Source organism: Nyctereutes procyonoides, unplaced genomic scaffold, assembly GCF_905146905.1.
Source record: "Nyctereutes procyonoides isolate TBG_1078 unplaced genomic scaffold, NYPRO_anot_genome, whole genome shotgun sequence".
In the NCBI taxonomy this organism is placed as follows: domain Eukaryota; kingdom Metazoa; phylum Chordata; class Mammalia; order Carnivora; family Canidae; genus Nyctereutes; species Nyctereutes procyonoides.
In genome coordinates, this window is record NW_026575024.1 from 20,574,424 (window position 1) to 20,596,963 (window position 22,540).

At 50.7% G+C, this 22,540-nt stretch overlaps 1 protein-coding gene across 1 annotated transcript; it reads right to left on the minus strand.

Moving 5' to 3' along the window:
* Positions 1 to 271: 271 nt before the first annotated feature.
* On the minus strand, positions 272 to 21,939 carry FAM83D (family with sequence similarity 83 member D). The gene is made up of 4 exons (XM_055301102.1): positions 21,354 to 21,939; positions 9,328 to 9,495; positions 4,035 to 4,159; positions 272 to 1,692 (listed from the first exon to the last, which is right to left on the minus strand). Exons 1-4 carry the CDS (start codon positions 21,828 to 21,830, stop codon positions 708 to 710), a joined length of 1,755 nt encoding a protein of 584 aa, XP_055157077.1. The 5' UTR covers positions 21,831 to 21,939; the 3' UTR covers positions 272 to 707.
* Between the last annotated feature and the right edge of the window lie 601 nt (positions 21,940 to 22,540).

Genomic DNA, 22,540 nt, shown 5'->3' on the forward strand with positions numbered 1-22,540 from the left:
CAGTTCCTGGCAAGTTCCCTCCTTCGAACTAAACAGTAACACTGACATTCCTATCACTAAGGAAGGCACGACCCTGACACTTAATTTTATGTCTTCTAACTTTTAGGTGGGTGTTTTCTCTTTCAACACTTTGGATCATCTACTTCTTCCCCATCCCAACACTATTAAAAAAAAAAAAAAACCTGCAAAAATAGCTATTTCATGCATTTACTTGTGACACCCCCAGGGTTAAAGGGAAAAGTGTCAGACGGGAAAAATAATACTTGAGCAGTCACCACACAAAGGTTGTTTATATTTATTTAATGCTAAGAACATAGATATCTTAAAGAAAAGACAGACAATATGGTGTCTTCTAAGCAGGATTTTGATCACAAAAATTGGTGTTCAAATCTCTAAAACAGAAGAGCACACAAATCTAGAAAAAAAAACAAAACAAAACATATCTTCTCTCTTACCTGAATTAACCTGAGAACCCTAAACACTCCCTTTAAGAGATATCAATATCAAAGTAGTGCAAAGAAACTGAAAACCCATAGTGTTTCAACCATAAAACCAACACCTGGTTTATACATGACAAAAATAGGACAAAAACATGTAAAATAATGTGCAGTTTATAGAACTCAGAGAACATCGGAGTGACCAAAGGTCGGGGGAACAAGCTGTCAAGGTGGGTGCCTGGAGGACCCGGAGGGCTGAACGCTGAGCTTTCACTGGTAGGAGGGATACAATGCGATATCTCTCACAGCCAGCAGATTCACCGACGCTCTGGTAACATTTCCGGAATGAAAACCAAGGTAGTTCTCAGTCAGGAAGGTTCTCCTGGAGAGCATGGACAGCATGTTGTTGAGCCGGGACCTGATGCCAGCAAAGTGAAACTGGCGCTCTTGATTCAAGTTCCTAAAGGAGTCTCGTAAGCACAGATCCAAGTGGGGGGTGCCCCAGAACTTGGCATGTCCAGAGGGGACGAGGTCAGCAGCTCTGCTGGATGCTTGGGAGCCCAGCGAGCTGGCCACTGAGCCCTGGGAAGACACAGAGGAGGAAGACCTCAGGCTGGAAGATCTGGACACAGACATCCTGGATACTGGTGATCCTTCTTTAGACTGGGTGCCCTGAGAAAAGAGAACATTCTCGTCCACGTCAGTCTGGGTGGTGGCTGACGTGGACCGAACCACGGTTTGGGAGGTCGCGGCCCTGGTGGTGACCGTGGTCTGGGTCCCCGCACACGCCGTGGCCATGCTGGCCTGGATCGCTGCATCACTCCTGCTCACTGCTGGTGCCTCCTCTCCTGGCTCCGTCTGAGTGGCGGCCTCGGTCATCCTCCTGCCCTCTGGTTTGTCCCTGAGGCCATTGAGGTCCTCGTCACTGACAGTAGAGGACTCGGAACCATGGCGCCTGGCCTCTGCCTTGCCTTCAGCAGGCGCCTCATACCCCAGCTCGGCCTTCTTGGGGGTGCTTGAGAGCCGGGCCAGCCGCAGGCGCAGCAGGCCGCCCAACGTGAGCTCCTTAGCCAGGGGCTTCCGGTCGACTAGATGGTCGAACCTGCCACTGATCTGGAAGTCAGAGAGCAGCTTGGAGCTGATGGGCTTCGACTCTGCGTACAGGATTCGGAACTCCAGATCAAAGTGTTCAACCACTTGGCCAGACAGGATGACCAAGTTACTGCTATTTAATTTGCCATCTGTCCACGTAAAACTTAATTAAGGATTAAAAACAAACAAAGAGAAGCTGATAAGGATGAGCAAACTCTTTACTGTTTACTTACTGTCAAACTGAACAATAAACCCCAGGTATCCTGCTCCAGGAGTCACAGCTGGGGTGACAGCGCACACCTACCATGCAGTGTAAATCCAACTGGCCTCACTCCAGTATACAACATAGGTATGCAGTAAGAGAAGTTAAAAGGCCAGCTGTTTAACCAACACACCTACACCTCCTCAGCCTCAGGATTTCTAAAAACTAGAAAGGACTAGAAGTGAGGAAACTAGCTAGTGATGTCACAATGGGAAGCTAGTGGTAGACCCTAGACCAGACCCCAGTCATTAAGAATGGCTAGCATAGAGCGGCCCTGGTGGCTCAGCGGTTTAGCACCACCTTCAGCCCAGGGCATGATCCTGGGGACCCGGAATCGTCCCACATCAGGCTCCCTGCATGGAGCCTGCTTCTCCCTCTGCCTGTGTCTCTGCCTCTGTGTGTGTGTGTGTGTGTGTGTCTGTCTCCTGAATAAATAAATTAAATCTTAAGAAAAAAAAAAAAAAGAATGGCTAGTAGAGTGCTCCTCCAATACTGCCACTTCCAAAGGGAGACGGTATTGTCCTTCTAAGGATGACACTGTTGATTCAGAATTAGTAGTCCTGCCTGTCCAGCATTCCTCCTCCTTCCTCTAGTACCAGAACCCCACCCACCCCCAACTAATTTTTCAAGGACTGATGACAGTGCAAACAGAAAGAAAGTCTCTCTCTTTGGGAGATAGCTACTAATGGCTATGTAAGTAAGCCTGGATCTTTGCCTTCAAAGGGATAGCCTGACTGAGAATAAAGATCAGCTAGAGAAAAGAAGAGCCAGGGGACAATATTCTGATAAAGGTATGCCCTCCAGGTCAAGACGAGCAAAAAACCAACTACACCTTTCTACACTTCCAAGTTATGGGACTCAATAAATTTTATTTTGCATAAAGTAGTTCGAACTAGCTTTCTACACTTGCAATCACCCCAATGATAAAAAAGTTTGTATTAAGAATAGGATGTTTTAAATGAGAGATCATAGAATATAGCATCATCTCTGTCTCTGGCAACCAAGGATCCCTGCTAATGCAATTCTACCTTGAGAATGGCCTTCGAAGCCTTAGAAGAAAGACTCTTTTGGAAACCCTCAGTGAGGGTTGAAATTGAAAACCCTCAATCATGCAAACAAGACACCTACCCAACACCAGGATCATGAAATGCTCTCAACAAATAGAAGCTACCATCCTCATCCTCATAGGTAGCATATTTCTTTTATAGAGAGTAATGTAATTTTTATATATTTTAGAATAGCCAAAAACCATTCAAGACTAAGTTTGCATAACATAGATAAAGCCTATTTTGGGTGAAAATCTAGTTTCCTCCAGTTATTTATAAATGTCTTATGAAAGGAGGTCTCAAGGAAGAGTGTGAATTTTGCTCTGAGCAACAACAGTACTGTCTGAAAAGACAGGCATTGCAAGTTTCTTGATCCAACCGTCTCAGCTTCCACAACTCTTTTCATGTCTGCCTTTACCCAGGGCTGACACATAATCATAACCAAGAGATGCATGTTTTTTCCAAAAGGAGTTTTTCTTTTATAAACTCAAGACACACCTCATGCACTCCACCAATCTCATTCACAGACACACCACCATCAGAAGCACATAAGTAAACGTGGTAGGTCTTCACTTCTGGAGATCAGTGTTAACCACTCATCTCCTCCCTCTTCAACTTCCTAGTACCCTGCTGTAAAGTGCCACTGCCAAGGAGAGACTTCAAAGGTAGGGCCAGAAACAGGGACCAGGACTTTTGAAACCCAAGCACAAGATTACCAGGCTTGAAGGAAGGTGAAGGATTTAAGGGTAAGGTGACAGCTTCGGCTGTCCTCCACACTGATGCCGAGGCCTGCGACTGCCCCTACCTACAAGTGAGCAGGGACAAGGGGTAGGGGATGGTCAAAGGTCCCAAGGAACAGAATTTGAGACCGCTCCTGTCACTGGTGACTCCCAGTGACTCCCACTGTAGGCCTGACCGAGGCTGGAATCAAGGACTCGTTCACTGGGGGTCTCCAGGCAAGTTTCAACATCTGTACTTTAGTTTTGTGGCCCATAGGGCAGGGCAGGTGACCCCACACCCAGACCATCTTCTGCAGGAGGAGGCTCTGACTCATGTACTCACACCCGCAGATGCACACCTATCAGAATGCTTGGCCACAAAGGCTCCCATTGAGAGGAAAAAGCCATTTTTACCTTTATATAGCACACGCCTCCTCCAAAGGTTAGAGTAGCAAGCATGGGCAGGCTAGAGACTTACCTATAGGAGCCCGTAGCCACTCGAATGCCATCAATCAGCGTGAACTTTTCATGAACCTGCCCAACTATCTTAGTTCCTGACCTCGCATAGTATGTATTTCCAGTAATGGTCCGAACAGTCATCAGCTGTCAGCAGGGAATGGAAGAAAAAGAAACAATCCAGTGAGCAAATGATTAAGAGGGCTTGGTTTACAATTCCTGAACAGACACTGCTCGTTGGCAAAGGAGCGGCCCCCAGTCCCCTTCAGTAACAGCCTACCCAGCACACTAGCCGGCATGCTTGTGACCCCAGTAATGCAACTTGGCTGATGCGACTTGGTCTTCTTGTGTGCCCTTGGCTTACACTGACTTTTGAGACTCACAAAAGAAGACTCACTTTTGAGGAAAGGACACAAGAGAATCCAAGAAGTGATTCTGAAACAAATTGTGGGGAATAATATCCTCAAAGAAAACATGCTAGTAATAAATATCATTTTAACAAAGGCTTAAAGAAGCTAAGCTGGTATTTCCCCTGCCCTTTTATTTAACAGCATCAGTTAATGAATAACAGCCCATCCCCAGGTACCCCACAGAACAGGACAAGTCCTCTCTAACACGAGACTTCCGAGGCTGAACACTCGTAGCACACATGGCTTAATTAGCAATATCACATCTCTTATAAGAACGAGTTTACCAAAAGGGCACCAATACATTGGGGCCTCACGGGGCCTCTGTAGGCATAATTACCCTCATCAAAGGATGCACAGAAACTTATATCCAATGGTATGTAAAATATCAAGACCATCTGCATTCTTTGGAGCAAATCAGTACCATAGGAACTATATACCTTTAGAAATCCTACATGATCCAAAGGAAATGTTAAACATTTTAATTCTCTCAAGTCCTTCAGTGTGTGACTGTTTAAACAAAGTGTGCTACCACCATACCACATGTTTCGACTCAGCAGTAGAAACAACAAGCTACTGATACACACAACAATTTGGGCAGATCTCAAGGGTACTGTGCAGGATGAAGAAAGCCTATCTCCAAAGGTCACATACAGGGGCGGTCGGTTAAGCATCTGACTCTTGGTTTTGACTCAGGTCATGATCTCAGGATCGAGAGATCAAGCTCCATGTCAACCTCTGTGCTCAACACAGAATCTGCTTCAGATTCTCTCTCTCCTCTTTCTGCCCCTTTCCCCTCTTGCTTGTGCGTGTGCACACGTACACTCTCTAAAATAAATGTCTTGAAAAAAAACCCTCACATACTGTATGATTCCATTTAGAGGACATTCTCTAAATGACAAAATTATAGATGAGAAACAAACTACTAGTTGCCAGGGATTAAAAATGGGGAGGAGGGCACAGAGAGAGGAGGAGATGAGACCATAATGGAAGCAAGAGGGAGATCACTGTGATAGAACAGTTCTGCATTGTGGTACACATATGTCCACAGGTGATAAAATGGCATGGAACTTTAGGCACACATTGTACCAATGCCAATTTCCAGCCTTTGATTTTGTATTATGGTACATAAGATGTAACCGCTGGGGAAAACTGGATGAAGGAAACATGGAAACCTCAATCACCTTTGCAGCTTCAGTGAATCTGTCATTATTTCAAAATGCAAACAAAAGATAAAACAAAAACACTATGGTATGACATAACATCACTTCTGTGGTCTTATCAAAACAAATAATCTGAAATTGGCCATGAGGCAATGCCAGACAAATCCAAATTTTATAGAACACTGGCTAGTGTTCTTCAAAAGCATCAAGACCCTAAAAGACAAAGGAAGACAGAGGAATAGTTCCAGATGAGAGGATGCTAAGGAGACATGACAGCCCAATGGGGGATATGGTCCTGGGTTGGATCCTGGACAAGATAAAGGGTATTCGTGGAATGATCAGTGAGATCAGTAAGGTCTGTAGGGGAGATAATAGTATTAGATCAAATTTATTTCTCAATTTTGAAATTCACACCAAGGGCTTGTTAATATGTTAACATTTAGACAGTTTGGGCAAAGAGTATTCAGGAATTCCCTAAATTTGGGGGCACCTGGCTGGCTCAGTTGATAGAGCATGTTACTCTTTTTTTTTTAATTTCTTTTTTTTAAAATTTTATTTATTTATGATAGTCACAGAGAGAGAGAGAGAGAGAGAGGCAGAGACACAGGCAGAGGGAGAAGCAGGCTCCATGCACCGGGAGCCCGACGTGGGACTCGATCCCGGGTCTCCAGGATCGCGCCCTGGGCCAAAGGCAGGCGCTAAACCGCTGCGCCACCCAGGGATCCCCAGCATGTGACTCTTGATCTCAGGGTTATTGAGTTCAAGTCCCATGTTGGGCATAGTGTCTACTTAAAAAATAAATTTTAAAAAAAGGAATTCCTTATATTTGTAACTCCTTTGTCAATCAAATTATTTTAAAATAAAATTAAACAAACAAACTAGGAACTTCCATAGAGGTACACACTGGAGCAGGCGAGGGCAAGGTGAGGAGCTTCCTGGAGGAGAGGCTGATTCCTGATCCAAGCTTTATAAGCATTAAAAAATATCACTATGGGTGTAGCTAGGCATGGTTGTGTACATCTTTCCCTTTGGCACTTACCTGAATATAGTACAGGCCCCTGTGATTGTGGCCAAAGCACTTTTGCATGTCTACACACAAATATGTGACCAAGTTCCTACAGACAGGACACTCGACATTCAGAACCAGTTGCAGAGCCAGGGCACGGTGGAGGTCAGCCCCCCTGGATGAGGGTACAGATTCCCCAGCAGACATACTCCAGTGAGAGAAGCACCAGAGAAGACGGTGCTTCTCTAGGAAGTAGTTAAGACACTATGAATATTACTGAGTCCAATGGTACAGACCCTGCTTCGACTCTTCCCGAGGGCAGCAATCAATAGTGTGCAACTGAGTCGGTAGGTAATGCTAGATTTCTGCCGAGTAGATGGTTCTGAGCCAGTCTCCCGATCAGAACTGTGGCCAGAGCCACTCCGTGATTTTCCCACTGCTAGCATACACAGCCTTAGTTTCAGACAGGGAGCCTCGGGGTTCCACGGTGGCATCCTGCATTGCTTTGCCTGGCTCTGGGTAAGAGCAGTCAGTCTGGATGTTTGGCTGGATGATAATGTGCTTTTTCTGTGCTCACGTGCATTTTCCTGGAGTCCACCTGGCCTCTGGTTTCAACTACTGCTGGGTCACACGGCTGGCTCATTTCATTCTGGCTCCAAGCTCTAACTCTACCTTCACCATGAATTTGCTTTGTAGCAGCAGCAACAAGTAACTACCTAATTAAATCCAGTCCTTAGGTTCCTCATTAGGGAAAACCACCCCCAAAAACTCTTCGAGAAGTTAAATGGCCAAATTTTGTAGACCAAGTTACTTGATAATACCAAGGTGGCAGGCTGACATCCACTATGCAAGCAGCCAGTGGCCAAAGCCCAAATTCTTAGTTTGGTTTGTTTACTGCTTTATTTCCAGAACACTTAAGTGGCTCAGAGAAGGTGATGAACCAATGATGAATTAAGCCCCGAAATCAGGGCTCACATTAAGATACCTGATTTAAAAAGATGAAGAACAAATATGATCATTTTTCTTGCCTCTTTCCACTACAGAGAACAAGCTAGCTGACTTATGTAAGCTTACATTTAACTACTTAAATTCAAATTACTTTCATGCTCAGAGCAAAGGACATAGAAAGCCTTTTTTTTTTTTTAAAGATTTTATTTATTTACTTGAGAGAGATAGCATGAGGGGGGAGACAGAGGGAGAAGGAGAAGCAGGTTCCTGGCCCATCAAGAAGTCCCACAAGCGGCTCTATCCCAGGACCGGGGGATCTTGACCCAAGCTATAGCAGATGCTTAGCCGACTGAGCCACCCAGGTGCCCTAAGCCTAATTTTAGAATAACAAGAACCGACAGGCAGCACCTGACATGGTCAGGAACAGTGGGACTAGAGGCAGGCAGGTCCACCCACCCTATCCCACTCCTTTCTCATTATACACTGGACTCTCTGTGCCACCACTTCCCCAACAGAGTGGCCGTGAGGACTAAGTCACAGAGCATTTGTCAGGAGCCTAGGACGGTGCCAAGAACAAAGCAGGGGCTCTATCAGTGGTGGCCCTGCCCCTGCTTCTGTCAAAAGCAACACGTTTCAGGCACCTCACGCTGCCAAGAACTGAGCTCCTGGTTAGGCGGGAGCACGACACGAGGGGCAAGGCAAGGTTTGAGTCCTGACTCTGTAGTTTCTTTTTTTTTCCTAGTCGTGGTGGTAATTTTTTAAATTTATTTAAACTTAATCAACACATAGCATATTATTAGTTTCAGAGATAGAGGTCAGTGATTCATCATCTCATATAACACCCAGTGCTCATAACATCACATGTCCTCCTTAATGCCCATCACCCAGTTACATATCCCTCCACCCCCTCCTCTCCAGCAACTCTAAGTTTGTTTCCTATGATTAAGTCTCTTATAGGGGCCTCTGGGTGGCTCAGTGGTTGAGCACCTGCCTTTGGCTCAGGGATCCTGGGATCCCCCAGGATCCTGGGGTCCTCGGATCGAATCCTACATTGGGCTCTTTGCAGGGAGGCTGCTTCTCCCTCTGCCTATATCTCTGACTCTTTTTCTGTGTCTCTCATGAATGAATAAATAAAGTCTTAAAAAAATAATCTCTTATGGTTTGTCTTCCTCTCTGATTTAATCATTTTTGTTTTTCCCTCCCTTCCCATATGTTCCTGTTTTGTTTCTTAAATTCCACAAGTGAAATCATGTGATAGTTGTCTTTCTCTGACTGACTTATTTCGCTTATATAATGCCCTCTAGTTCCAACCACGTTGTTGCAAATGGCAAGATTTTTCTTTCTTTTTTTTTTTTTTTGATGGCTAAGTAATATTTCGTTGTATATATATCATCTTCCTTATCCATTCATCTGTCAATGGACAGCTGGGCTCTTTCCATAGTTTGGCTATTGTGGACATTGCTGCTATAAACATTGGGGTGCAGGTGCCCCTTCAGATCACTATATTTGTATCTTTGGGGTAAATCCCTAGTAGTGTAATTGCTGGATCATAAGGTAACTCTATTTTTAACTTCTTTAGGAACCTCCATACTGTTTTCCAGAGTGGCTGCACCAGCTTGCATACCCTAGGGTTTCTTTTCTGTGAGATTTCAGGCATATGGTTTTGCTTGTGGCCTCAGCTGCCTCTTCTGGAATGGAGATCCCCCACCCACCACCGTACAGACTGTGTAGGTCTCAGACACTCAGTCGTCACTGCTGATTGTGGGGAGACTAGAAATGTGTAACACAAACCTTCTCCTGCTCCGGATGCACTTTCAGATCCATGCACATATCCAAAAACTGCGAGAGCAGAGCCTGGTCCAGAAGGATGTAGACAGCGACTCCCTGTTTCCGACTTATTTCCTGCAGGTCCTTGAAGATGTCAATGTCCGTGAAAACATCCATCACCACCGCAATCACCTACAGAGTGAGGCAACATAGGGAAGAGCAAGCTGTCAGCTCATGGGAACACCAGCTTACAGCTTACTGACCAGACTCTGGAGCCCATCCCAGAGCCAGGAAAGACTCCCCGCCCTACAGCACCCCTGCCCACCTTCTGCACTACTGGTTTGTCCCCAACCATGGATACATCCATCTCCAAAGACACTCGGGCCACCGTACCCTATACATCCAGATTTGGCTCAACTTAACCCCCGGACCACCTCCCAGCCACTGTCCTCCGCACTGCCTCGGACCAGTCCTTTCTTGTCCCTAACACCATATCTCCATTCATGCCTGTTGCTCAATCTTCCACACTCTGCATCAGACTACAGTTCACAGCTGCCTGAGCCATGCAGCCCTAGGCAGATTACAGTTATTTCCAACGTCTGGCCCTGAGTCTGCAAACTAAGTGTACGGTCAGAATTAAATGACTATGTTACATAAAGTGCAAGGTACAAAAGATCCCTCAAGTATCTGTTCATTGATTCCTTTCACCAGTCCAGGGTAGGAGCCGTCCAGACAGTTCAACACAGGAGGCATTTGCCAGCTCCTGGCTTTCCTTGCTGGGAACAGGCTGCTCCAGGGGCCAAGCCTCTCATCATGCCCTCTGCAGGTTTAAGAGTGGGGCGTTCAGTGAAGTCCTGGCAGGACTGTGGTTTGTAGGCTTAGTACAAGTCCCTGAAAACCAAGCCAGAGCTAGGGCCTGAGCCAAGGCCTGGAGCCAAGGAGACAGCTCCCTGAGCCAGCATTAGGAGCAGCCTGGGATGGAAGGGGGGTCTCCCTCCTCCTCACTTCAACAGTGAAAACTTGTGTGTCTTCAGACATTAACTCCTTTTCTGAACGTTAAGGCATTTATTTATGGGTCTCGCGTCTCCTACTGGAATGGATGCCCTGGAATGGGATGGATTCAGCTCTGTGTCCCCCAGAGGACTCAGGACAGCACCTGAGAGCCATGATCCCTTAAGGAGGGGAGTGTTCAAGAACCAACACAGAGACAAACAGGAGATTCTCTGTGGTCTTTCTCCAACATCCTAGTCTCACCTACCAGGATGAGGGACCATGAAACGCCAGCTTCCGGAAAGTCACTGCTATGAGGAGTCTGGAAAGACCAATTTCTCTCCATGGCTGCCTTCCCCACTGCCTCCCACCACCCCACCCACCCCCCAGTGTTAATGAAGCCCCAACTGTTGAGCTATTACTGGGGAAGGGTTTGGCTAAAACCCCCGAACACAATTTTTTAAAGTAAGTGTTCTTTGTTTTTTTTTTTTAAAGTAGGCTCCATGCCCACCACGGGGCTTGAACTCACAACCCTGAGATTGAGAGTTGCACACTCTGCAGACTAACCCAGCCAGGTGCCCTGAAAATCAGTGTTCTCTCTGAATTGGTGGCATCATCAGAAGTTTACATCCTCCATGGGATGTCTGGGTAGCTCAGCGGTTGAGCACCTGCCTTAGGCTCACGGTGTGATCCTGGGTTCTGGGATCGACTTCCACAACAGGCTCCCCACAAGGAGTCTGCCTCTCCCTCTGCCTATGTCTCTGCTTCTCTCTGTGTCTCTCATGAATAATTAAATCTTTAAAAGAAGTTTACATCCTCCCATGTGGTTTTAGGCACCCCATGCAGAGTTGTATCCAGGTTATCTAACATAGTGGACAAAGGCAGAAAGGCCTGGGCATCAATCCAAGCTCTGGAGCACACTAGCTGTGTGACCCTAGGCAAGTTCTTCAGCTGTCTGAGCCTCAGTTTCCTCCTCTGGAAGAGATGGATAATAATAGCATCTACGTCTAAGGGCTATCGTGAGGATTACATGAGACAAAGACGAAAAGGGCTTAGCTCAGGCATAACGCAGGTGCTCCATCAAGCAGCCAGCACCTCTTCAGAGTCTGCTGTGAGCCAAACCCCAGGCTAGGCAGAAAAACAGCTATAAAGAATCTGACAGATACCGGACTTATCTGCAAAGGGGGACAAGGGATGCAGGCAGGCAAAATGAGGCAATTTCATCAGGGGAACTTGAGGACAGGAGGAGACAGTGAGGCCCCTCCCTTGCTGTGGTGCAGGTGCTACAGGTACTCAATTGTTTACCAGAGCAAAGAAGGATTCCTGGAGAAGAGGGCCTTTGAGCTGAATCACAAATAAGGACCCAATTTGGACATTTTTATTTTTCAGGTTCAGCAATGTTTAGGAGGGCTCACAGCTGAAGAAGTGAAGAGGAGGGCAATGGAGCAGAAAACCATGTGGCAGCAGAGGGAGAGGCAGGAAATGATGGGGTAGGGGCCAGTGTGGCCAGAACGGAGAACATGTGTGAGAGGGAACAGCAGGACCTGGCTGAGGGCCTTCAGGTGAGCCAGATGGTGGAGGGCCTGAGTGCCAACCAGAGTCATCACCAAACAGGCAATGGAGGGGGAGGTTTAAAAAGAGAAAAGGGAGGGGGTGCGGGGGAGGACGCCTGGGTGGCTCCGCAGCTGAGGGTGTGATCCTGGGATCCGGGATCCAGTCCTGCATTGGGCTCCCTTGGCGGGGAGCCTGCTTCTCCCTCTGCCTGTGTCTCTGCCTCTCTCTCTCATGAATAAATACATCTTTAAAAAAAAAAAAAGAGTAAAGAGGGGTGCATGGGGGGCTCAGTCGGTGAAGAACCTGCCTTGGGCTCAGGTCATGGTCCCAGGGCCCCGCGTCAGGCCCCCTGCTCAGCAGAGTCTCCCTCTCCCCTTTCCCCCTGCTTGTGTTTTCATGCACTCTCTCTCTCAAATGAATAAAACATCTTTTAAAAATGTAAGAGTAAGGGGCTCCAGGGGCACCTGGGTGGCTCAAACACCTGACTCTTGGTTTCGGCTCAGGTCATGATCTCAGGATTGTGAGATCGAGCCCCGGGTCAGGCTCCACACCCAGGCAAAGATTCTCTTTCTCCGTCTGCCCCTCCCCATCCTACCTCCCAAAAAGAGTAAGGAGTTTGAAGTGGTGAACCCAACAGTAGTGGCTACTAGAAGATAGGCTGGTGCAGGCTGGAGGTCTGGCCCCATCTCCTACAACCCAGAACGCACTCAGATATTTTTATTTTTCAGATTCAGCAATGTTTAGGAGGACTCACAGCTGAAGGAAGAATAATCAGTGGTAGAGGCTTCCATGACAGGCCAGGCAGGAAGCAACAGGGGCTGCAGAGAAGGGAAGGAGCCCATGCAAAGAGCCTGGCAGCGGACTATGCAGGCTGGAGGCGAGGGGGGGGGGTATGCTGGGGGGAGGTAGAGGCACACTCATCTCCACATAAACAGAAAACACCCAACAGGCCTGAGAGAAAGGCTACGGAAGGCATTGGGAGCAGCAGTAAAACCTTCAGAGGACTGAACGTACTCATACAGGATTGTGTGCAGAGCTCACAAGAGAAAGCTCAGGGAAGACAGAGCCAAGGCTCATTCTCTGACCTCAAGAAAGCCAGGCCGATGAGGGACACAGAGGACGCCCAGTCTGACGGGGCTGGTGGTCGTGCACCCAGCTTGCCCATGGAAGGAACCGAGAAACCCTGCCTGGTTGGCTGGCTTAGAAACCGGGACCCAGGTCTGGAGGCAGGGACCCAGGAGCAGGGCCCAGAGAGTAAGGCACCTACTAAACTGGACTTTGATTCACCACTTATCAAAACAAATGTACAAACACCACCTTTGTTAGGTGGTGAGTACGTATCCAATTAGCTATTGGTTTGTTTGGTTTTAAAGGCCCAGCCTTTCCTGTACATGTTGAAAATAATTGGATTTGAACGCTAGGTGTTTAGAGGGTGGATGGAGGTATTTCTCTCCATACCTTCCCTGTACCCATCCCCTCCTGTCTTACCAGAGCAGAAGGCTTGCAACAGAGAAGAGCCCACCCCACTCCCCTATCACCTCCCCACTCCAGCCCCGTGCAGTCAAGTCCCATAGACTACACTAGACCTGAGGTCCCTCAAACCTCTGAACGGACACTCTCTCCACCAAGCTCAGCAACAGCCTGGACTCATTCACGGGCCAGCTGAGTGCCTGCTTTCCAAGGCTAGACTCGTGTCCTAGGTGCTACTTTCCTGCTGCAGGTCGCTGGGCCCTGGAAGGACACCTGGACTTGGAACCAGGCATTGCTCCCACTCCCTGACACATCACATGGGATGGACAAGGGAGAGACATATCTGGAAAGTGGGCATCCCATGCCCATCAAGCCCTTCCCCCCACCCCAGTCACTATCCCAGCCTGTGCTGTAAAGGGCCTGCCCAACCTCTAAGGGTTAGAAAGCTCTAAAAAGGGGGGCTTCTGAGCATCTATTCAAGGTCAATTCCCATTGGCAACTTGGTGCGAATCAGTCACTATGTAATATGCGAGGAGGAAACATCCCGCTGCCAGAAGCTGTCACCCAGTACCCTACAGTTCCTGCACTTCTCCAGCCACATCTAGAGCAGCCACACCTGTGTCAAGTCCCACAGCATGCTCGCAGGTAACAACCCTCATCCGGTCACTCCAACTACCCCTTGGTGATTTAAACCAAGGGACCCAGTGATCCACGGCTATACAGCAGCAACTACCGTGCTATTCTCAGTCTTCGGGATGAGCACAAACCATTTCTGTTCATTTTCACATGATCTGGGAAGCTTTTCCATCGGCTTTCTTGCACAAAAGCTCTAAAGAGATATCTCAGGATTTCAAAACCCCAGTAATTATCTCTGGTTTCCTGATGAGAAAAATAAAGCTTGGAGCAGTTAGGTAACTTGTTCACAGTGACACACTTAAGCAAAGGCGGGAGCTGGAATCCCAGCCCAGGTCCGGGCGACTCCGGAGCCACCTATTAAGAGTGCTAGATTACATAGGATTCTAAACAAGTCTAAGGTTTAGTGTCCAAGGGGTTGAGAGCTCGGAATACATCCTGAAAGGATCAGTACCGTATTTCACAAAGGACATGGAATGGATCCCATCAGGAGACGATGACAAATGACACGAAATAGTTCACAGAAGGAATGTTAAGGAAGCCTGGAAGCCCCAGCCCTAGAAGGGAAGCCCCTTCTCTCTGCAGGTGGTACTGCCGAGTAACCCAGAATGCACTTCATCAGGAAACCCGGGGAACACAGGCATTGGGTGAACGGGCTGCAGAGACGGACCTAGACGTGGGTGCTGGCTCCTCCACCTTCCAGCACCACGGACCCTCCGCAAAGATACTTAAGTTCTGCTTCCTTCTGTTGTCTGCAAATACTACTGCCTGTCCTGGAGGCTCTGCCGCGGGTTCAGCCCAGAGAGAACCCCGGCCGGCCCCCAGCACACAGGAAGCCCTCACACAGAGGCATGTGAGTCTGATCCCCAGTTTTGCCACTATCCCCAGGCAGGTGGTTCTCCCGGAGATCAGCGCCCTCTAGCTGGGTGGTGTAGGGCCCCTCGTTCCAGCTCTCCCTCTGCCAGAAGCGGGAAGTTCCCGTCCATCACCCCTTCTTCCCACACCTGTCTCCCTCCCCTCCCACCGCAGCCAGAAAGCACGGGCACGTGAGCCACATGTGTGGAGTTCTACCCCAGGTCTGTGCACACTCAGAGAGCCTCGGCCTGCCCGGCGACAGCCCAGCTGCTGAACTTCACACTGACCACGTGCCACTCAGACCCAGTTCCCTCGGGTCCCCCGGTGCCCTTGCCACCTACGCTTCTGGACACCCTCCTGCTCTCCCCATTTGTTACAGGTTTTAAATAAAACAGATATCACCTCCTTGAAATTTCTTGAAAAGTGTGTGACTCGGTATTATCTTCAGGGTTCAGAAACAAAGTAAATGTCCACCACGGACCCGGAATTATCGTGTGGGTGGTGTTTCCCCGCAGTCGTACAACTAACCACAGAAGCACCCGGACGGAGGCGCTGGCGTGGCCCAGGTCCGCAGTGTGCACCGCGCCTCTCCAGACAGGCAGGGAGCAGCGCCTGCCCTCGCGGACCCACCGGCAGCTGCATCTCCTCCGGCGTGTTCCAGCATGAAGTACTCAGGCCAGCTAGGCTTTTAGAAAGCAGCAGCATCCTAAGGGGGCTATTGTTCTGAGTTCTCTTTATGTTCTATTTATGGAAAGCACTTACCTGGTTCCAAACTCCGATCTACAAAACAGGGTGTTTTCAGAGTCACCTACCCCCCATCCTCATCCCTGTGCCTCCTTTCTCCATCACGATGGTGACTTTGATCTGTCCTTGGATAGTCTTGCATTTTGCTAAATATAAATAAGTATGCCAAGTATGTACACACGTACTTTACCATCAACGATGTGTATTACGTATACACGTGTGTGTTCATGTCCCCCCTGCAGGTAAAAGGCAGCATGTGATACACCACATTCTAGAGCAGTGCTGATCAACAGAACCTTCTGGGAGCACAGGAATGTTCTATGTCTGTGCCATCCACATGGTAGCCACTAGCTACCAGCAGAGACTGAATGCTTGAAATACAACTAAGATAGACAGGAACCGGATTTTTCATATTTCATTTGAATTCATATAAATTGAAATAGCTAAAGATGGCTAATGGGGATGTCAATGGTTGGTGCAGCTCTAGACAGTCACAGGAAATAGAACAGCTCCTTTCCTAGGGCTGCCGGGGACTCCACCCCACAGACGGGTCAGTTTACTCCCTGCTCCTCTACTGAAGGCCACTTCCACTCCTCCAGTCTCTCACTGTTGTAAATAGTGCCACAAACAAAAAGCCTATTGCACGTGTCTATTCATGCTTCTGCAGGTATGTCTCTGGAACAGACACACAGCTGCAGAGTTGATGGGTAAATGCAACTGAAATGTTCCTGGATATTCCCAAACTCCCCTCCACGGGCTCTACCACTTGCATCAGGATTTTTACAAAAGCCTGCATACTCAGTACTTTTTTTGGTGAGAGAACTGATCCCATATCCACAAAGGATCCAGGATGATCCTGCAGCTTCTCTGCTATGTGACAGACATCAGAAAAGAACGAAGGAATAACAGCAGACAGAGCAGAAGGGTGGCTGCATGGCTGAGGGGAAGGGAGTGGGAGTCACTGTGCAATGGAGACAGAGCTTCAGTACGGGAAGATGACACTCCTGAGGTGGACAGTGGCCATGGCTACAAAGATGTGAGTACACTTAATGCCACTTCATGGTAAAAATAGTAAATTTGATGTATTTTACCACCATGACAGAAAGAAAGAAAGAAAGAAAGAAAGAAAGAAAGAAAGAAAGAAAGAGCCATCAATTCCAAAATCCTTCACCTGATACATAAAATCAAACGAAGAGATAAAAAGTAGCAATGCTGTCTGGTGGGGTACAGGCTACAGTTGTGCCTCAGATAGACTTTCCAGGCCAGTGGTTCTTAACCAGGGGCAATTTCCTTCCCTAGGGGACATTTGGCAATTTCTTTAAATTGTGGTAAAATATATGATAGATCTGCCATCCTCATGATTTTCAGGGTATTTTCAGTGGCATTAGTTACATTCACAACATGTGCAATCACCAGGTCTGCTTCCAAAACCTTTTCATCACCCCAAACAGAAACTCTGTAACCTTTAAGCAATAGGTCCCTATCCCTCCTTGGGAGGGAGACTTCTCGAATATCCTGACTATTGGCGGGGGTGGGGGGGGGTGGGGGGGGGCGTTTCCAGCATCTAGTGGGTAGCAGCCGGGGATGCTGCTCAGGATCCAAAGCACAGGAGAGCAAAGAATTATCTGATCCGAAATATCAACAGTAGTAATATTGAGAAAGTCTGCTCTGGGCTGACTGGGGCATCCAGAACAGGAACTGATCACACCGGACAGATTCTACTGGAACTCAGAGGAGCATTAAGCAAGATCAGGAGGGCCCAAATTCTGATACATCCGCATGCACACCAGGGGCCTCCAACAGATTTCTCAGCGGCTACTCCTCCTGACAGGACGCTTCGTCACGCACTGCTTCTACTAATGCTCAGGTTATCAAATGGATGCCCAAGGGTGCCTCATTGCACAAGGGCCTCTTTGGAACATAGGCAGCTGGTAAGAACCGTGCCTCTGAGGGGTGTGGAACCTCGTGGCAGGATGAGCTTTGCCCAGGAACTTCCATTCAAAATAATACCCCTCAAGGACCACTGCAGAAACCCATCGCCCATCAAGGGCATGCAGCACTTCCAGGGAAAGTCTCTACTCCAACCTGATTCACAGGGGCCAGAGTCCAGCCACACACCAATTCACATGGCAGCAGAGACAAAGAACAAAATGATTCATCAACTAACACAGTAGTACAGGGAAAGACTCCAGAGTAGGTGTGTCAGGAAAAAATCTTGTTCGGCTCAAAATTATTCTAAATGTTCCTTAGGAAGCCAACCTCTTGGCTCTCAAATGCAAAGCAGTATTTCCTCCAGCTTTGGAGAAGCTCAAGTGAGCACCGGGTCAGTAGTCAGCCTGCATTCAGAAGCCACGCTGCACATACATCGTGCGTGTTTTAAACGCTGTGTCTCACTCATGTGGCGAAACGCCCAAACTTTGAAAGGCGCACAGAAACTGAGCCAATGGAGGGCCTGGCCGACTTACAGCCCCAGTCACACCTACTCTGGGACGAGAACTCGCCGAGTGGAAAGGCAGGTGAAATCGCCCAAACGGTTTCGCCATCTTCTGTCCCGCCTCTCCCCTCCCCGCCAACCGTGCCAGACACCCCGCATGCAGCAGGAGTGCTGGGTGAGGACGAAACGGATCCAAAAACTGGCCGTCCGGGCTGCAAAGCTAGGATTAGACACTACCATTTCCCAAGTGCCTGCATCCTGACCACTCCAGGCTTCTTCCCCACAAGTGCAGAAGTAGTAGTAGTGTCCTAGGCGTTTTGCCGATTATTGGACATGCATCGCGGAAACAAAATGTCCAGATCTTCAGAAACTGTTAAGAAGCTTCAGCCTGTTGAAACTTGTTAGGGTGCCATGAAACTTGTCAAGGTGCCAATCCTCCCGCATGGCAGGGAGTCCGTGTGGAGCAGTGGTTACGAGCACGGACTCGAGAGCTAGGCAGGCAGGCTGGAGCCCAGATCTGTCCCCTACTAATCCTGTGATCTTGGGCAAGTTAACTGCCGGGTCTCTTCTTAATGTGGCCTCCTCCTAGCGGCGAGAGGGTAAATGGGAGAATCCTGGTAAAGGGGTTAGCACAGAAATTGACCCACTGGAAGTGCTCAATCCTACCAGCAGGTGCCTTCACCATCAGGACACGGATGCCTAATGGCTTCTCGTCTCATCCTGAACCAGCCTAAGACCTGCATCCTCACTGTCCTTGCTGCCACAGGTACATCAAAGGATGTGGCCAGAGTGACGGCGCCACTCCTGTGTCCACAAAGCACAGCTCTACTGTGCTGCAGTAGCTGCAGTACTGGCCGAGCCACCAGATTAGCAGTTACCTCTGACCCCCATAGGGCCTGTCCACCTGAGGACAGAGACAGTGCCTTATCTCCACTTGGCACAAGGCAGAACATGGGGGCTGTCAGTGGCTAAGGGCTGCCGTTCCTCAGTTTGCATCCGGGCTCTGTCTCTCCCTAGCTTTGTGACCTTGGGGCAACTTCTCTATGCCTCGGCTCCATCGCCTGGGGAGTGGAGATAAGTGCACCTACCCTGGAATTATTTGGAACATTGTTTAGCAGAGAGCATTTAGAGAGCAGAGAGGAGATGGTCTCTGAGGCCTCAAGGTTAGCATGTCTCAAAGCCAACTCCTCTCCTGGTCCCAACTCTCAGTCTCACTCTCTCCTGTAGACTAATTTGGTGGCCTCGCTGCCCACCCAAGCTAAAAAACCTCTCCTCCCCAACTCTGCCTCTCCCGTCTTCTCCTTGCCTATTCTCCTACCCCATTCCTCAACACCCTCCCAGGCTACTGAATGATCAAGTCCTGTTATTAAAACTGTTCCCCTACCCAACCACCCCAGCACTGCCTTAGCACCCCCCTCTTATCAGTAGGTCCTTGTGCCCTCTTCCCTACAAGCACCCCAGACACCAACCTCAGCCCTCTCTAACCCATCCTCCCTCATGCCCCCACCAGAATTACTGTTCAGGGACACCAATCTAATGATACTCCTCTGTCAAAACCTTCAGTGGCTCCCCATTGCTCTTTAGCAGGCAAACCCTGGCTCTGGTCTCCCTTCAGCCTCCTCTTCTACCACTAACGCTCACATACTCTCTGCTCCAGCTGTGAGGAACCTGGCTGCTGTGTCCTTTCACCCTTCTGGGCCAGTCTCTATCCTCTAGCCTGGCAAGCCCCCAGCATCCTTCTAGACCCAACTCCAAGGTTACCGCCTCACCTGACACTTTCTTCAGCCCTTCCCCTGCTGTCTGTAGCAACTTCCTTACCCATTCCATCAGCAGACTGTCGACTCTCAAGTGCAAGCATCATGCCCTTCACCTGTGGCCCCAGGCCCTGGCACAGCATCCGACACCAGTAGGTGCTGAATGAGCAAGCAGTGTGGCACCTCGCAGAGATGCTGAAAATATCAATATCAATCGGATTTAAAGGTAACGTACCACCTTTCTCCACTAAAATCGCCCAGGTTCCAAATACAGAATCTCAAAGATATGAGTATGTAGCTAGACTACGGCACAGAACAGGGCAGGAGATCCTAACCTGGAATGCCAGTATTATAGAATGCCCTCAGAACAAAGGGAGGCTGAGCACCAGCCTCAGCCCCAGGGCCCCTTTGCTGCCAATAAAAAGTAGAGCTAGGCAAGAGGTTAAGGCAATTCCTCCTTCTTTCACGGGGAGATCTGTTCATAATTCTTTTAACTTCCAAGTGCCCCAATTTTCCTCCTGGAAGCGAGCTCTAGAAATTCACCCCACCATCGTGCCTTTCTCCATCTTTTTAAAATTGTCAAGCATCTGCGATGTCAAAAGGACCTTCAGCCTACCCACCACACCTACTCCCTCAAAGGCAAGGCACTAAGCCAGGCTACCTTCTACCCAATGCAACCCCATCAGGAAAAGCACAGAACCCTGGTGAGAGTCAGGGCTTGTTCCTGGACCCGACGATGCAGAGATCCTAAGCCACAGGTGCCCTGCTGAGTCTACCCAAGGCCTGGGGCCTGGGGCTTTACCTGCCCGTGTGTCCCTGGCACAGTTGACAGCCAGGAAGATGGGCGCTGCCAGTGGGCAGCCAAGCTGGGCGGCAGCGAACAGGGCTCTGGACTAAGGCGCTGCGGCCACACCCACCCTGCCCCCCCCCATCCACCGTCGTGTGCTGCACCTTTCCCCCAGATCCCTGGGTCCCCAGCACCCTGCTGCAGTCAGACTGCCCACCCCACCCACAGTAAGACTCCAGACAACAGCACCAAAACCCACTGTGAAGAGAGATGACCCAAAGCAGGGCTATCTGCTTTTTAGACTACCAACCGGAGCAGCCCCCCTCGTTCACAGAGAGGGCCATTCCTCCTCTGGCCTACGGCCGGAGGGAGAGGCAGGGTTCTCACGTTAGCGCTGGAACGTGCGCGCTTCCTACAGGGTAAGACAGAGCTGGGGCTGGCGACGACGCTAACGCCCGCCGCCCGCCGTGGTTGTCGCTGAGTGCAACCTTTCTGGACTTCTTCCCTGGGGAATGCAACTCTTAGGAGCTGGGATCCGGTGTTGGCTGCCGGCCAGGAAAATTAGCAATCCGGTCTCTGGTTTTAACTGAAATGCAGAACTGGAAGTAGGTCTAGTCCCCGCCCCCCCCCCCCCCCCCGGGATGTGGCTCTCGGGAGCTGGACCTCGGACACAGCTCCCATCCCTGCGGGCTGAGGCTTCCCCCGACGCCCCTGTGATCCAAGGGGAGGCAGGCGGGCGGGGGCCCCCGGAGCCCCCCCGGAGCCCCCCCCCGGCCCGTTTCCCGCCCTCGAGAGGGCCCCCCGCGCCGGGCCCGAGGCGGGCGCTCACCTCCCGCGCGGCGCGGAGCTGCTGGCGCAGCGCGTCCTTGCAGCCGTGGGGGCCGCCGGAGCCCGCGCCGCGGGGCTGGAAGTGCGCCTCGACGCGCGTGGCGCCGCGATAGGCGCCCCGGTAGAAGGCGGGCCAGCCGAGCTCCAGCGGCGGCGGCTCCAGGTCCGACTGCTCCGGGAAGTAGGTGCCGGACGAGCAGTCGAGCGACGAGCCGAAGGAGTCCTCGGGCCCCGCCGCCGCGCCGCCCCGGCCGGGCCCCTCGGCCGCCCGCAGGACGGCGCGCACCTCCTCGCGGCTCAGGAAGCGGCTAAGGCGCTCGCGCCGCAGGAAGGCCTCGAAGGCGTCGGGGCCGCCCGCCACCAGCTCCTCGAGCGCCAGGCGCCGCGCCTCGCTGTACAGCTCGGCCGGGTTGGGCGGCCCGCAGGGCGACAGGCAGCTGGCGGGCAGCTCGTCCAGGCCCTCGCGGCGCAGAGCCATCGCGGCCCGGGCGGGATGCGCGGGGCCCGGGCGGGATGCGCGGGGCCCGGGCGGGATGCGCGGGGCCCGGGCGGGATGCGCGGGGCCCGGGCGGGATGCGCGGGGCTCGGGCGGGCGCGGGCCGCGGGCCGCCTTATAGGCACCTTTGAATCCAACCGGCCCGCGGCCCGGCCCTCCCATTGGCTGTCGGTCCCGACGGCCCCGCCCCCTGACCTGCCATTGGCTGCCCCGCGGCCTGGCCCCGCCCCCGCCGCGGCGGCGGCGGCGGCGGCTCTCGAGCGTGAATCGCCGCGTGGGATTTAAACGTGGAGACCCCGCCCCGTCTCCTCAGTAGTTCCCGCCGCGGGCCCGCGGGGAGCCGAGCTCTGCAGGGTCAGCCGAGCCCCAGGGGCGGCGTTGCCCAGGGCGGCGGGACGGAAGCCGGAGAGCCCGGCCCCCGCCATCCTAGCGCGCCCCCTGCTGGCCGCGCGGCTCCTGGGCCCTCGGGGCTTGGGTGTGTGCCCCGCCGCGTAGCCGCATCCCCGCGTTTACGTCCTTCGTAAACCCCCTCGGAAAATACCCGCCCATCATAAAACCTTCTCCTCTGATCACACCTTCAGGTAGCTTTCCCTTTTCTCATTCCAGCAGGGTTTTGGCCTGGCCATACCCGCAACCCCGCCTAAACCCCACTCTCCACCGACTTTCCACGTGCATCTGGGCAACTGTCGAGT